This window comes from Echeneis naucrates, chromosome 16 (genome assembly GCF_900963305.1).
Source record: "Echeneis naucrates chromosome 16, fEcheNa1.1, whole genome shotgun sequence".
NCBI lineage: Eukaryota > Metazoa > Chordata > Actinopteri > Carangiformes > Echeneidae > Echeneis > Echeneis naucrates.
Genome location: NC_042526.1, coordinates 17,935,660 through 17,950,314, shown reverse-complemented (window position 1 = coordinate 17,950,314; position 14,655 = coordinate 17,935,660). Strand labels below are relative to the sequence as shown.

Genomic DNA, 14,655 nt, shown 5'->3' with positions numbered 1-14,655 from the left:
GTCAGGATCCAGCTGCCCTCTCAAACTAAATGCGATTATTAATGGCATCATTCACCCCGAGGCCATGTGAGCCCTCATGGTTTAGATCATTTCTTTATTTTTGTTTCATTTAACAAAAATACAGCATCTATGACCTGCTGTAACAAGGCACAACCATAAAGACCTGAGAGATCATGAAGAATCACATCGAACAGAGTCATCAAAGGAGGCCCAAGGAGGGAGATTAGTATTTTTAATTCTTCAGCTTTATTTAAACTCACTTTATATATATTTTTTTCTCTTCCAAGTTCACCTTTCATGATTTAATATATTATCCAAATGTAAAAGAAGGGTTTCCCCAACCCAAATGTTGAACACATTAGTTTTTATTCTGAACATCCAGGAATCATATTACTATTATTCATCTGCAAGTAAAATATTTTACTTTACATGTTTATGTTCTTTTGCCTTATTGGAGGAAATTTTATTGGCCCAGTCTGTGCTGGATAGAAGAGCAGAGTAGTGGTGTAGCTACGAGTCTGCACATGAAAATGTAAAACTCCTGGTCTAATCTGTCTTTGTTGAACAAAAGGCCTATACAGGCAGGTGTAGCTCCCAGTTATAAGAAGATAAATTGGCATAAGATAAAAGCAAAAGTGAATGATGACTTCAACCCTTTGTGCTCTCAATCTTTGTGAGTGAGTTTATGCACAATAAAGGCAATGCAAGGGAAATACTAACCTATACACTACTTAAAATATCAACATTGGGGACAGTATATGTTGCAAAATCTAAGCTAAGCCACCTAATAGCTTTTCAGAGCTTTCAGCCACAACATCTTTAGGTTTTCAGTGGAAAGGCTGTTTTTGTTTTTTTGAGAATCAGTTATTTGCGCTACTAGGAAATGCGCAGTTGTCATAGAAAATTTGGAAAGAGGGGGAAACGTAAGTGACCTTCTTAAGGAAGTCCTCCAGCTGCTGCACCGTCATTTCCTGAACCTTATTATTCTCCCTGTCATTGAGCCCATGAGCTGCAAATGCAGGGAACTTGGAGCGTTCTGCGTATGGTGCGTTGTGGTCAAAGTCAGCACAGCAGTAGGCTGACCAGATGTATGTGGGGATGCTCAGGCGGTTGATGCTGTGGCGGCGAATTGTCTGGCCTGAGGTGGTGGTCCCGGTGACCACAAAGGCAGTGCCTCGACAGTAGTTGTTGAGCCGTCTGCGGATTGTGTGCTCATGCTCCTTCCAGGGGCCGATGTTGAAATCTCTGACCTGAGGGACTACGTTTGTGAGCGTGTAGGTGGCTGCTTTGTCCTCAGGTTCAGCTTGGTGCTCGTCTGGATTCAGCTGTCCACGCTCGAAGATCACAGTGTTGGAGTAGTCATCAAGGACTGCCTGGGCATCTTCAAAACTCTTATGGACATTTTCTGAAGGTAATGGCTGCATGTCTCTGGAGCCAGATGCTGTGGATAGCTGCCAGAATAAATCATTAAAACCCCAAAATGTATGTACAGTATAAATAGATTATCAAATTAGAATAAATCATTGAAGACGTCTCAAAAATCATCACCCCTACCTGTGGCTCGTACATCCAAGGAACATCAGCTTTCTTTAAGCCATCTGAGCGTTTGAAAGTGTACGCAGAATAAACAGGGATATGACTGAAGATATCGTACAGAGTCACAAATCGAGGCTTTCCGTTATAGAAGTGGCAAATCTTTTTAAAGTGGTGCTCCTCAAGACCCCGGGGCACAGTGCCCATGTACAGGAACTGTTTACACTCTGGAGAGAAACTTTCCTGCACCTCTGCTCCTGCCATCACCACAATAAGCAGACTGACAAGACCTCCAAATCTTCTGTGCACAGTCATGACGGAACCTGCAACATGTGCCCACAGTGCAGTTACTCCCTGTGCTGCTGTGTAGACTCTGTTATTCATCTGCACTTTATACCGCCTCCCCCATATTATGCAAATTGTTATCTTTGTCCACCATATCTGTCCCCAATACGAGTATCCAAACTATTACCATGTTTGAAAAGCCAATAGCCATCAGCCAACAGTAGAGGCCTGTTTTAGGGCTGAAATTATGCTGAGGATGATCTGAGGCTGCCAAACACCATCAAGTTACCCCACAATAATGAGCAAACAAACAAATTTCACACGAATTATAGTGGCTATTTTCACCCACCATTGTAATATCAAAAGCATTAGGTGATAACTTTAATGGCGCCATTTCATTCAATTGCACGGGTGAATTAAGGCACTTGTGGCAATAATTAACTTTAGGACTGGTATAGTGAAACTACTGCAAAAACATTAATGAACTGATCACAGTTCATGGTTTCTTAAAGAAAATGATTAGTCTTATTATGGTCTGTCCTGGCTGAAAGCAAAATGTGCCTCTCCTTTGGTCAGTTTGTTTCCTGCCGTGATACTCCCGTGTTTCCTCTTCAGTGAAATAGTTTCCTTTCTTTCCTTCTTTGTGAGTAAATATTATTGTGTGTGTGTGTGTTTGTTAACCAGTTTCAATGAGAGAAACGTTTTTTTTTTAGAAACATCTGTTTCCATAACAACAGGTTGATGGCAGTATGACCTTTGCCCCTGTGGAAACAAACACTTCCTGTTTACAGGATGGACCATCTTCACTGTTTACACTGTAACCCCAGTCTGACCGATAGAATCTGTCCATCCATCTCAGATTTGACTTAAGTGAAACGGTTCCATGACAAATGACGTATTAGACATCCATCTTGCATAGATGGAATTCCTAGCATAGCATGAAACCTGAATTTTACCTTGAAATATTTGGAATTAAAATTAAATATTTTAAATGAAAGAAATGTCTAACTAAATGAAATTAGTCAAGATTTAGATTTATATATGAACAAACAAAAAATCAGTGCAACAGATGTTTTTTTTTTTACATCTGTGTCGGTCGAAAGAAGTCAGTAAGCCAAGTTACTGAACCCAGGACAAGGAGCTTATGTAAACCATATAAATAAAAAATAAAATATAAATAAAAATATGTATGTGGTGTTTTTTTTGTTTGTGTGTGACGATGTGAGTGCCACTGTTTAAATGTATTCAAGAAAGCCACCTCACATACATCTACTCCTCTGTGGTGATGCTGTGGTCTGACTGTGAATGTAAGAGCTGATGACTGTTGTTTGTGCTCTGTGTGGTTTATTACATTTGTCCACTGTGTGTTTGAACATGTAAGAATACAAGAACAAAGAGAGAATGTGTGTGTGTGTGTGTGTGTGTGTGTGTGTGTGTGTGTGTGTGCTTGTGTACTGTTGTGTGCATTTGAATGTGTTTGTGTCTGTGCAAAGAGAATATGAGCAGCATGGAGACTTGGGCTGAAGTAGTGGAAGGTAATTTGTGGGGGTGAAGAGTTTGTGTGTCTTGAGTTTCTGTGTGTTTGTGGGGGGAGCTATTGTGTCTCCTGGGAGGGATATGTGTTTGTATTGGGCGGGGGTGTTTGCAGGTCTCGTAACTTTCTGCAGGGGTGGTCTAAGTTTAAGGACAAGAGAAAGGAGGGCCCTGAGTGTGTGTGTGTCCGTGTGCGTGTGTATATATTCAGACACGTCTTCTTCAGCTGCCATGGGACAGTTGCACAGATTAAGAGAGAGAAACTTGAGAAATCTCAGCACGAAATGAAAGGAACGGGATGAGAGGACAGAGGCTCGCACCTGCTCTGCAATGATCATCACACAGTTATAAGAATCTCTGGAAGGATTTTAATCAAAGCTGCAGCCTGAGGTGAGTGTAGTGGGTCTCTACATAATTCCCCACAGGACTTGACTGTTATTTGGGCTAACTTTACATTTCTTGTTATTACAAAGTCAGGATGATCTTTTTTTTTTTTTTTGCCTTTGTCTGAGATTTGACACAGAACCTATACAAGTTTTCTTGATTTAAGAATGAAACCTGTGAGCTTAATGCCTGAATTGAGGGTGTTTAAAAAGTTTCTTGATGAAGGCATTAGATGAGATAAAATTACATGTGGTGACATTCTGGTGTCATTTGCAGAGCAAAATTTATCAACTAATCTGTGTGCATATAACTCACTACAAGTTGTGTATGTGCGGTAGTTTGTTGCTGTTAGGAAGTTGTATGAATCTCATTGTATTTCACTTTATTTTTAAGCCCTAGAAGGAGAAGTGAGGGACAACCAATCCACAACTGGACCCAGGATACACATCTAAAAACCATATCTAAAACAGCTGTAACAGTTTTTTCTTTGTGCTTCCAAATATTGTATGGGACAAACATCAGCTGCCTGAAAAGCAGGAGCCTCCAGTGATTTTTATGGCAAATCATACAATATAAAACAGGAGATGGACAGACAAACATCAGATGTGGACTTCCTAATTTCCCCCTCCTCTTCTCCCTCTCCGTCTCCTGTCTTCCACTGCGACTACACTGACTGGTCTCCCTCTCTCTCCATCATCCCATCCATCTATCTGCTGGCTTTCCTTATTGGTTGCCTTGGCAACGGCCTGGTGCTCTGGGTTTACCTGGACCGAGTTGAGGAGAGGAGAGCAAGAGCCACACACAGAAACCAAACTCAATTTGGGAAGTTTTGTTGTGCCTACAATTTTAGAACCAGTCGGCTGACAGCTAACACGGCTGGTAAAGTTCAGCATCAGAAAGAAAACTCTCAGTCCTCCACCTTCTCGTGCAGCCCACCCTCTGTGCCTCGTCCCTCTCGCTCACTGACAGACTCTCTGATAGCCAGCTTAGCATTAGCTGACCTCTGTTTCCTTGTGACCCTCCCTCTGTGGGCTGTCTACACAGCCATGGGCTACCACTGGCCTTTTGGGCAACCCCTCTGCCAAATCAGCAGCTTCCTCACTGCCCTCAACATGTATGCCAGCGTGTTCAGCCTGAGCATGCTCAGTGTGGAGCGGTACTGGGTTCTGAGTGGACGGCGCCACTCCGGCCACCATCACCCACAGACCTGTCCCAGCAGGGCTTTGTGGATACTCGGGGGAGTGTGGTTGCTGGCGGGAGTGCTGGCACTTCCTGGTTTGCTGCTGCGTTCTGTCCGGGAGGTAGAACTTGACTCTGAAGCAGATGATTGGCAGATGGAGACTGCTGACTCTGGATCAGTCCTCCTGTCCTGCCAGATGGATTACTCAATGCTGATAGGAGCAGAACTGGAGGAGGCAGAAAAAGACAGAGCAGAGATGTGGTGGACAGCCGCCTTGAGTCTTAAATCCACTCTCATTGGTTTCCTGCTCCCTCTTGTCATTCTGCTCTTGTGCTACTGCTCACTGGCCAAGCTCCTAAACAGACACTTTGGACAGGGCCCTCGCCCTGACCGCAAACGCCAACGCAGACTCCTCAGGGTCATTGTGACTTTAGTAATGGCGTTCTTCCTGTGCTGGCTGCCTCTGCATGTTAATAAGACTCTGTCCATGCTGCTGGAGTTTGGTTTTGTCCCATACTCCTGCTCTTTAGATCAGATTTTACTAGCCGCTCACCCTTATGTGACCTGCTTAGCTTACCTCAACTCCTGCCTCAACCCCCTCCTCTACGCCACCTGCGATCCATCATTCAGGAAGAGATGCAGAGGAGCTCTGCTCATGCTGTGCAGGGCGAGCAGGAAGGGAGCAGAGGGAGGGGTGGGAAAGAAGGATGAAGGTGAGAGAGAAAAAGATGAAAGGAGCACAGCTTTTCCCACAAGAACTCAAGAAGAAACAGCAGATAGGACAGAGGAGGAGATGGTGGGGGAGGTGGGTGGCTCCATGGTTGAAGGGTGAGAGGCCACAACAGCCCTGGCCTAACATCCATGAAGATAATCGCTGTCTAAGAAGGAAAAATGGTAACATTAAATAAAATGAAAGGTGAACGTGACGTGAACTAATTTTTGCAATTTTGTTGAAGACTCTTCTTTTTGGAAGAAACCATGTCAAAGGACAATATTTTCTAAATGAATATCTTCGTGAAATTAAGTTTCATAAACTTGGTTCAAGGACTCCAGTCCACACATTCCCACAGGAAAAATGCCATCACATCCCCAAAGATGGCCTCTGGCTCAACTAAACATTTTTGGTCATTTGAGCTATTTCAATATTTGTTTTACTATGTCAGCATTTGTTTATTGATTTGTGTTGCACTATTTTTATGTTCTCTTGCATTGAATTTGTGTTGCACTGTTTTTGTTGTTTCCCCAGAATAAATTCCTAAACTTAAAGCTTATCTTTGACTTTATTAATGATGACTTGACTTTTCTTCGTTACATGTAAAGAGTAGAAGAGAATAGTGTGGACATAATAAAACTAATAAAAACAAAACAAAACCGAATCATTAAAATGAATAAGAAACTCTTGAATTAAGTAACTTGAGTCAGAATGCTGTATAATTTCAGGTGGTTTCTGTTCATAGAATTTGTATGGTACGCACGCTCTACTTTTCCAGATCAAAGGTCACAAAAAAGTCTTAAAAAGTTTCTCTATTATTATTATTATTATTATTTTGAGACAGTGGAGTAACTGTCATAAATCCAGTAGTTTTAGTATAGATGGATAAGGTCTGATCTGATGAAGAGCCATAACACTCCACCCAGTGGGTGGCGCTGATTGTCCATTCCACATCCATAAACTAGTTGGACTTCGCCCATCATGTCCCGCAGCTCTGTCCCTGTTTATGCTCTGCAGAGTCTGATGAAGAGTTCAGCCTGAGGGGCAGAAAGTCTGGACAGACCCGATCATCCATGGAATCGGTCGGGTTATATTAGATGTCAGAGGGACAGAGTGTCGGACCAGCTGCTGGACCTGGACTCACAGACAGCCATGATGGGGACAGCGCTGATCTACGATGAAGAGATGACCCGGTACAGACTCCTCTGGGTGGAGTAAGTAGCCGCGCGCACGCACGCACGCACGCACACACACACAGACACACACACACACACACACGCTGTGGTGCGTTTATGGCTGAGCTAGCTGTTAGCTCAACCTCACGTTAATGCAATACAACTTGACTTTTCCAGTATTTCACTACTACTACACTAGTTAACTAGTTCAGATGCATCAAACCAGTTTTCTTTCCTCTCTGCTCATCTCGCATGTCCTGACAGGCAACTTCAGTTGAGATTAGCACTACGTTAACAGGCGGAAGAATGCTACGAGCTACAAAGCTAGAAAACCGTCAGTGTTATAGATTACAGATCTAATAACGTTATTGCACTTTTATTTATTATTATTATAGTTATTTTTTTAAGTGATAAATGTCTTAATTATTTCACCCAGTCTCCGGGATAAGCAGAATTATTATGGTGAATCAAGAACTATTGTCAGTTTGTTGTTGCTGATCGGTATATTTAGCAAGGAGCACTGACCTCAGTTCACCCTGACTCGTGTTGTCTCTGTTTGCGCGATTTATTAAATTCTTTTCAGGAATATTCAGCGTGATTTAATAGATCTGCTCCTGATGCCGTTATTTTTCTTTTTTATTTCCTTTTTCTTTATTTTTTTCCCCCTTTCCTTCTTTGCTGTGGCTGCAACACTCTACTGTGCACAATAAATTTAGTTCTTAGAATTGAAATTTTATTTTCGATGTTTATATAGCTGCAGACGGCTCCATATGTATTCATAAAAAGTTTAGGACAATTGAATTAAATAAATACACTCGGTTGCAGGTAATGTTTGTGTTTTGCTTCAAAAGTAAATGAAGCAGTTTTTAACTGGATTAATCAAAAGAAGTTTTACAGTCGTCTAGATTTTAAGAATATCAATTATCAGACTTTTTGCACATTTATTTTTAGCTCAATGGTAAAAGAACATTGCACTGTTAATTGCACTGTTAATGTTTTGGATTTGTTCAAGTTATATTACCAAAATAGAATGATATATATAATTTCACATACACAAACTCCAGTGTTGTGTGTCTCCAGTCCAGCATGTAAGATTGAGGTACCTGAGCGTCTGACAGTGAGTCATGGCGCTTTGGTGGAGAGTGGCCTGGCTGCTCGCTGTGTCTCCATACCTGTTCGGGAGGCCACAGATGCAGATATTCTGCTCGTTCACAGGTCAGTCCGTTTTCTTGACGAAGGCCTCACATTTAGATCAGTTAGTTGAGCTAATCTGTTCTTGTAATGCAGATAAATACTTTAATTCACAGAATCACATATTATTTTCTGCTGCCAACAGTGAAGAATATCTGGAGGCAGTGAAGAAAACCCCTTACATGACTTTGGAGGAGCTGAAGGATTTCACCCTCCAATACGGAGACGTCTACTTCCACCCTGTCAGGCTTACATTTTATATTCTTACCAGCTTCCATAGTCTCACTTTTTCAGTCTGTCATTTTTAAGAAATAACGTTCAGGGATTTTGAGGTTGTGTTGAAGAAAACAAGTGATTTATTCTCAATTACTGTTGTAGAACATCTATCACTGTGCCAAGCTGGCTGCAGGAGCTGCTCTGCAACTTGTGGACAGTGTTATGACAGGGAAGGTGAGGAACGGCATGGCTCTGGTCAGGTGAGGCTGTTCAACCAGTCAGACACAGCAGTCAGTATGTGACGCTGCATTAGGTGTCTGTTTTGTCAGGAAGATGGCTCTTTTACGTGCTGTACTGTTTTAGTTGAGGGGACGAACAGAAGCAAAGCATGTAACAGGAGAAGTTAATGTTGAGATTGTCTATAGGCTAAAAAAATTACTGACTCATTATCAAAAGATGCATACACAAAAATCTACAACCAGAATGTTTGGATTTTCTGATCAGAGTAAAGAGCAGGAATGAGAAACTGAATATAATAATTGTTAATTTTGTTGTGTTAAAAGGGATGGTTCCAACCATTTGGGAATTTTGGTATAAATAACCTTTCAGAGATTCATCTGGGATCTCTCAAATTATAATAGCAAAAAATAGCATTTTGGCAATTACCACAATACACCAAAAATGTGTTTAGAGCTTAATAGCTTTTTTTTTTGAAGCATAATATCAAACTGTACACTAGAGTTTTCCTTTTTCCTTTTTTCCTTCTTGCTGGATAAATTCAAGAATATATGACATAATTTTTTTTTTTTTTTTGTGCCACAGACCGCCAGGACATCACAGTATGCGCAGCGCTGCCAATGGCTTTTGTGTGTTCAATAATGTGGCCATAGCAGCTCAATATGCAAAACAGAAATATGGCATTAAAAGGTGACACAACATTTGATTTTTGATTCTGGCAAGACTTCTGTATTTATTCCATCCCAGTATATTTATTTATTCTTGTATCTTTTCAGGGTGTTGATAGCTGATTGGGATATACATCATGGTCAAGGAGTCCAGTACTGTTTTGAAGATGATCCAAGGTGGGACTCAGACTGAAGGATCGTGCATCATGTGAATGTTGCTTTGTTTTCTGGCACAATAATTTTGCGTGCTGCATTTTATCCCAGTGTGCTCTACTTTTCGTGGCATCGCTATGAGCATCAGAAATTCTGGCCTCAACTTCGGGATTCAGACTTTGACAGTGTTGGAAAAGAGAAAGGGGCTGGATTCAACATAAATGTACCTTGGAACAAGGTAAGTAACCAAATACTCTCTTCTTTGAGTGTTTATAAAGTATTTTATAAAGAGGGACACTGGATAAATGTTTCTTGTATATGATGATGGGTTACAATGTTTTTCAGGTGGGAATGAAGAACAGTGATTACCTTTCAATCTTCTGTCATCTCCTCCTGCCAGTGGCGTATGAGGTGAGACAGAAACTTCACACTGTGCTACCAGACAGTTTGATGTGTCGGACATGATTCATCTCAGCTTGTGATTCTTGCTCACAGTTTTGTCCAGACTTGGTGTTGGTGTGTGCAGGCTTTGACTCAGCCATCGGTGACCCAGAGGTACCTGAACAGAACTTAGTGTAACAAAATTTCAAACGCATTTACAGACTTTCTACTGGACTTTTTTGTGTAGACAGTTTTTATAGACTGCTGTGTTCCTCTCCCTTGATGTGTATCTCCTGTAAAAATGTGTGTCCATTCATGACTGCATATAAACGTGACTCAGGTACTGTAAAATTAAGCCAATGCTGAAGAAGCCCTCCATTCAAAGTAGAGTAGAGTAGATTAGAGACGAGACCAGATCAGACCAGATTAGACCAGAGATGGGAGCTCCCCAGAGACTAGACCAGATTAGATGAGCAACTGGACTCCCCTCCAGAGATTGCCCCCCCAGCCCCCAAAGACTAGAACGGATCCCTCCAGAGACTACAGACTAGAGGAGACAAGAGACTGGACCCCTCCATAGAAAAACTTGAAAGGAAAAAAAACAAACAAAAAGTGAATATCGGGAAAAAAGCTTTTACAGGACTCTAGGTAAAAACCAAAATCCAATCTATTCCTTCAACAAGGTCAGGGTCGGTTGAATCTCTCGTTTCTCCATTATTGTGGTTCCCCACTTTTTTGGTGATTACCGCGCATGTGTATGTTCCAGAACTGGCTCTGTGGTGACGTCAGGACGTCCCGCATACAAAATGAAGGCAAACCCCCTGCGGATTTCTTTGGTTTATTTAATCCCCTCCAGAGATTGTCCCCCCCCTCAAAGACTAGAACGGACCCCTCCAGAATGATTGTCCCAAAATTGACTTTGGGACGTTCTAAATCAATCCTGAATCTTAGTAAATGAGAATTGCTATTCTTATATGGATTTATTTTGACACACCCCTTATGATTTCTGTGTTTTCAGGGTGAAATGTGTGCAACTCCAGACATCTTTGCTCATCTCACTCATCTTCTGATGAACCTTGCAGGAGGCAAATTGTGTGCTGTGCTGGAGGTCAGTTTGTTGTTATCAAGCTACAACAACTTTTTATTTTAACACAAACGTACAACATATAGCACTAATTTCTTTAACTCTTTTTAATTGTACATAGTTGTCATACTCTACTGGGACAGAAGTTACATATCACATTCAGTCTGGTGTAGTTCTACATTGCAGGAGGAAGCTGTTGTCAAAAGGTTTGGTTTGTATTTTCCAGGGAGGGTACAACTTGACTTCCCTCGCCCAGTCTGTGTGTCAGACAGTTCACACGTTGCTTGGTGATCCACCACCTCGACCTGCAAACCTTGATGGTCCCTGTAAAAGGTCTCTCTCTCAATCAGTGTATTTCAGCTGTCAAACCTTGTGTGTGTTTGTGTTACAGCTGAAATGAATTTATTTTTCCCGTTTCAGTGCACTGGAGTCCCTACAGTGTGTCCGATCGGCTCATAGACAGTACTGGACCTGCCTCGAACATGCAGGTGTACCATCCACACATTAAACTTCAGCACACTAACTTCATATTGCACTTCTGTAACTGGCAGAGGTTGATGGAGTAGAATCAGAGCTGTTCTGTTTTTTAGCCCAAATGTTCCTCCCCTTCTTATTAATCCTTTATTACAGTATCTGCAATGTAATTTCGACTACTATCTAACGTCTAAGATTCATGTGCGTAATGCTACCAGAGGCCAAAATAACCTTGGCAGAGGTATGAGCAGCAGCCATAAAGGGCCTGGTGAACTAATTTCTTTCAAACTCCACACCTTTTGTGTTTTTTTTTTTTTTTCAACCTTCTTTTGCTTGGTGTCAGGAGATGCCGACCTTAAGTGATGCTTTGTCAAACTTTGTGATCCAGCTCTTTCACATCTGCAGTTTCCCATCTCTTGATTATGTAATCCAGTGTCTTCTGTTTACTGCTTCATAAAATGTTTTATTCGTCTTTTCTCCAGCTGATCTTCCCACCTGTGACATCAGCACCAAGTGTATTAAATTGGCAGAAGGAGGAGAGGAAAGCACAGAAAAAAGGGTGTGGCCAGAGCCTCAGAGACGGATCACTCCTGCTGTTCGTGCCGCTGCAGTTCTCCCTGATGGAGTTGCCTGCCCGGATAAGTGCACACGCTTCGGTTCATCACAGGATCTTGACCCGCTGGAAGTCAACAAACTCAAGTATGGAGCTGTGTGTGGTCACTGTCCACTGAAGATAATATCATTCATAGTCCTCAAATTTATTTTGCTAGTATTTGCACAGAAAGCATGTGCTTGTATATAAAAACATAAACAGTTAATATATTTGCATTACTAACAAATGCATTGGGTTTTTTGCCTCAATCAGAGAGAATTTCCTTCGAGATACAGAGGACAGTGATGCTCTCTTAGCCCTCTCTACTCTTATCTCTCTTGTAAAGAAAATGGAGAAGAATGAGGTAAATTTATTCAGGGCTGTGATGTGGTCTGCTTGTTAACACACTGTATCAGTCACCTTCACTGACTGACATTTTGACCTGCAGGCTTTTGCAATTCTGTTTAATTTCTGCCTCTCAGATCTGCAGTGGTTTGGCGCTGGTCCATGACATCTCCTTGGCGATGAAGTGTGTCGTCCAGAGTGTTGCTGCCTCTGCACCTGGGAACCGGTATAACAATGTGGATCCAAACTGTGCATACAGTCACAGTATGTTTTAATGGAGATTGTCCCATAGAAGTAAAGAAATGGTTCAACATTTAAGAAGATAAATTTGTGCTTGTTTGTTCATAGTTTTTTTTTTTTATTTTTTATATGAAGTTGATGTGACGTAAGGGGATACGCTACCGCAGTGGGATAGAAGAACTTTGTTAATGTTACACATTAATATTTTTATAAGATATTTTGATAATTCTCTCTTATTGAGAGAAAACTGAGAGAAAATAGTAAAAAATATGTTTGGTTCATCCCATTTTCTTTTTTTTGTGTTCTCTTAAAGAGAGTTATTTTAAAAGTTTGATTTCACTGTTATGTTTGCAGATATCTGAGACTATAACAAAGAAGATCCTTTGAAATCAAAACACAGATGGTTTCAGACTAATTGTATCGCTCATTACAATAACATCCTTTAATGAACAAACAGAGGAATGACCAGTGAGGTCAATTAATGGATATTTCAAGGTCTGATTGGATGCAGTTTTTTCTTCGCAGGCTTTTAGTGGTGTGTGTTGGAGACGGGAAGGAACCGATTGACATCGCTGAGGATGGGTGATTATTATTCATGCTCAATACTCTCCCTCTTAGCAAATGAAAGAAAATAAATTTTCAGCGAAAGCACAAACCACACAAACACGAAGACATTTCTGTCTGTAGGAAAACACTGTTGGTGCAGTTCAGCAACAAGGAGTCAAAGGAACTGAAAGGCAAATATTACATCCCTGTGTGTCTGAAGAAGGTACTCTGTGCGTGCGTGCGTGCGTGTTACAGTAGAAGATTCTGTGTGAAGTTCTGACTTTATTGCTAATTCAGTATTACTGTTATGATTATGACAAACTTCTTATATGTTGACTGTCTCATTTTCTAATAGTGTATTAAATATAGTCAGAAAATAATACTGAAATAAATCCAGAGGATTACAGAAGAGTTTAGCTTGTCCATTTTGTCCATGATTTGTATGTCACAGTAGTGACAAGTTTTGTGTTTTTGTAAGTGCCAATAGAAGGACATATTGTTATCTTGCAGGGTAAAAGTGACATGTCGGGGTTCATACAGGCTGTCTTCAGCCTCCTCCTGCCTTTGGGATATGAATTCGATCCCAGTCTGGTTCTGTTGGCTCAGATGCCAGGTGGTGGACTCTACGAGAGTGCGTGGCTACAGCTAATAGGTCTCCTACAGGGTCTTGCACAGGGACACACCCTGGTACTCATGAAGGTAAGAAAATTGAAAAAAAGAAAAAAAAAAGTTTCACAATACTGCAGTTAATGCCGTCATAGTGGAAGTATAAGTTTTCATCTTTGTATTTATGATGCAGAGGTTTTTATAGAAGGGTGAATTATTTCAGTGATCTGCGTTTTGCTTATATTTTAGGAAGGTGAGGAGATGTGTGTCGGCCCCACGGTCTCCTCTCTCCTCGGGGACCCTGCTCCCTCTCTGGGGCAGTTTCTGGCCCCTCAACCAGAGGATGTGGAGTCTGTGGAGAGCCTGAGACACAGGCTTAAGGCTGACTGGAAGCTTATACAGACCACAGGTAAATTCAGATTACCTGCATCAGATATAAATGTAATTATTATCTGATGAGCTTTTAAATGACCTGCAACTGTATTAATATCTTTCTCCTCAAAACAGCACAAGATACTGGGAGAGATGATGAGCACTGAAGCTGATCTGCTTTTTATTTTTGTAAAATAAAAAAAACAAAACACACTGATAAATACAAAAAAAAAAAATTATACGATTTTGTAGTTTTTGTTACACTTTTGTTACACTGGCTGGAATTGAAATTCATAAAAGTATTGCAAATCCATGTTTGATTTAATCAACGCATGAACACACAAATCTGAACATTTGGGGAAACTGGACAAATCAATGAATTCTGATGGAAAAATGCATTCTGTTTTTATATGTTAACGAAAATATTGTGTGTGTTTTGTATATGGCACGCAGTTTCAATAAAGTCTGATTGTAAACCTTTACTTCATTAGTTTGATGCATGTGGGGGCAAAAACACCAAAACTGATAAGTCTATGCAAACACTTAATACAGCCTTTATATTACAGGATGTGCATCAAATCAGAGGAGAATCAATTAAAAATGGCTGATTGACTCAGTCGTCCTACAAAATATGGATATCAAATACATCCATTGGTCATAAACCATAGCACCCAAAGAGCCAAAAATGTTCAAGGCTTTGGAAAATAAAACTTGGACACAAATTAAAAAAATGTAATTACTTATTACT

General features: G+C 40.9%; 3 protein-coding genes across 4 annotated transcripts; 2 read left to right on the top strand and 1 right to left on the bottom strand.

Annotated features, from left to right (window-relative positions):
* Positions 1–154: 154 nt before the first annotated feature.
* Positions 155–1,815, bottom strand: LOC115056834 (endonuclease domain-containing 1 protein-like). The gene is made up of 2 exons (XM_029523571.1): positions 1,555–1,815; positions 155–1,451 (listed from the first exon to the last, which is right to left on the bottom strand). The coding sequence occupies exons 1-2, from the start codon at positions 1,795–1,797 to the stop codon at positions 861–863; spliced, it is 834 nt and encodes a 277-aa protein (XP_029379431.1). The 5' UTR covers positions 1,798–1,815; the 3' UTR covers positions 155–860.
* Positions 1,816–4,319: 2,504 nt separating this feature from the next.
* aplnr2 (apelin receptor 2) lies at positions 4,320–5,747 on the top strand. Its single transcript, XM_029522543.1, has one exon. The coding sequence runs from the start codon at positions 4,320–4,322 to the stop codon at positions 5,745–5,747; it is 1,428 nt and encodes a 475-aa protein (XP_029378403.1).
* An 850-nt stretch (positions 5,748–6,597) lies between these two features.
* hdac10 (histone deacetylase 10) lies at positions 6,598–14,389 on the top strand. Of its 2 annotated transcripts, XM_029522802.1 has the most exons (20): positions 6,598–6,841; positions 7,883–8,017; positions 8,139–8,235; positions 8,372–8,469; positions 9,032–9,136; positions 9,223–9,291; positions 9,379–9,505; positions 9,613–9,678; positions 9,763–9,822; positions 10,667–10,756; positions 10,959–11,065; positions 11,153–11,220; positions 11,689–11,905; positions 12,072–12,162; positions 12,281–12,369; positions 12,909–12,965; positions 13,071–13,152; positions 13,440–13,628; positions 13,785–13,944; positions 14,043–14,389. In XM_029522802.1, exons 1-20 carry the CDS (start codon positions 6,780–6,782, stop codon positions 14,072–14,074), a joined length of 2,001 nt encoding a protein of 666 aa, XP_029378662.1. In that variant the 5' UTR covers positions 6,598–6,779; the 3' UTR covers positions 14,075–14,389. The 2 variants fall into 2 exon arrangements, with proteins under 2 accessions (XP_029378662.1, XP_029378660.1); XM_029522800.1 differs by lacking the exon at positions 6,598–6,841 and having other exon boundaries at positions 6,891–8,017.
* Positions 14,390–14,655: the final 266 nt, after the last annotated feature.

Bases quoted from the DNA above. Each gene is read 5' to 3' on its own strand.
- LOC115056834 (XM_029523571.1), bottom strand. From the start codon at position 1,797: ATGGCAGGAGCAGAGGTGCAGGAAAGTTTCTCTCCAGAGTGTAAACAG. The intron at 1,452-1,554 runs GTAGGGGTGATG...TTATTCTGGCAG, and splicing joins CTTGGATGTACGAGCCACAG to CTATCCACAGCATCTGGCTC.
- aplnr2 (XM_029522543.1), top strand. From the start codon at position 4,320: ATGGACAGACAAACATCAGATGTGGACTTCCTAATTTCCCCCTCCTCT.
- hdac10 (XM_029522800.1), top strand. From the start codon at position 7,758: ATGGTAAAAGAACATTGCACTGTTAATTGCACTGTTAATGTTTTGGAT. The intron at 9,506-9,612 runs GTAAGTAACCAA...AATGTTTTTCAG, and splicing joins TAAATGTACCTTGGAACAAG to GTGGGAATGAAGAACAGTGA. The intron at 12,163-12,280 runs GTAAATTTATTC...TCTGCCTCTCAG, and splicing joins AGAAAATGGAGAAGAATGAG to ATCTGCAGTGGTTTGGCGCT.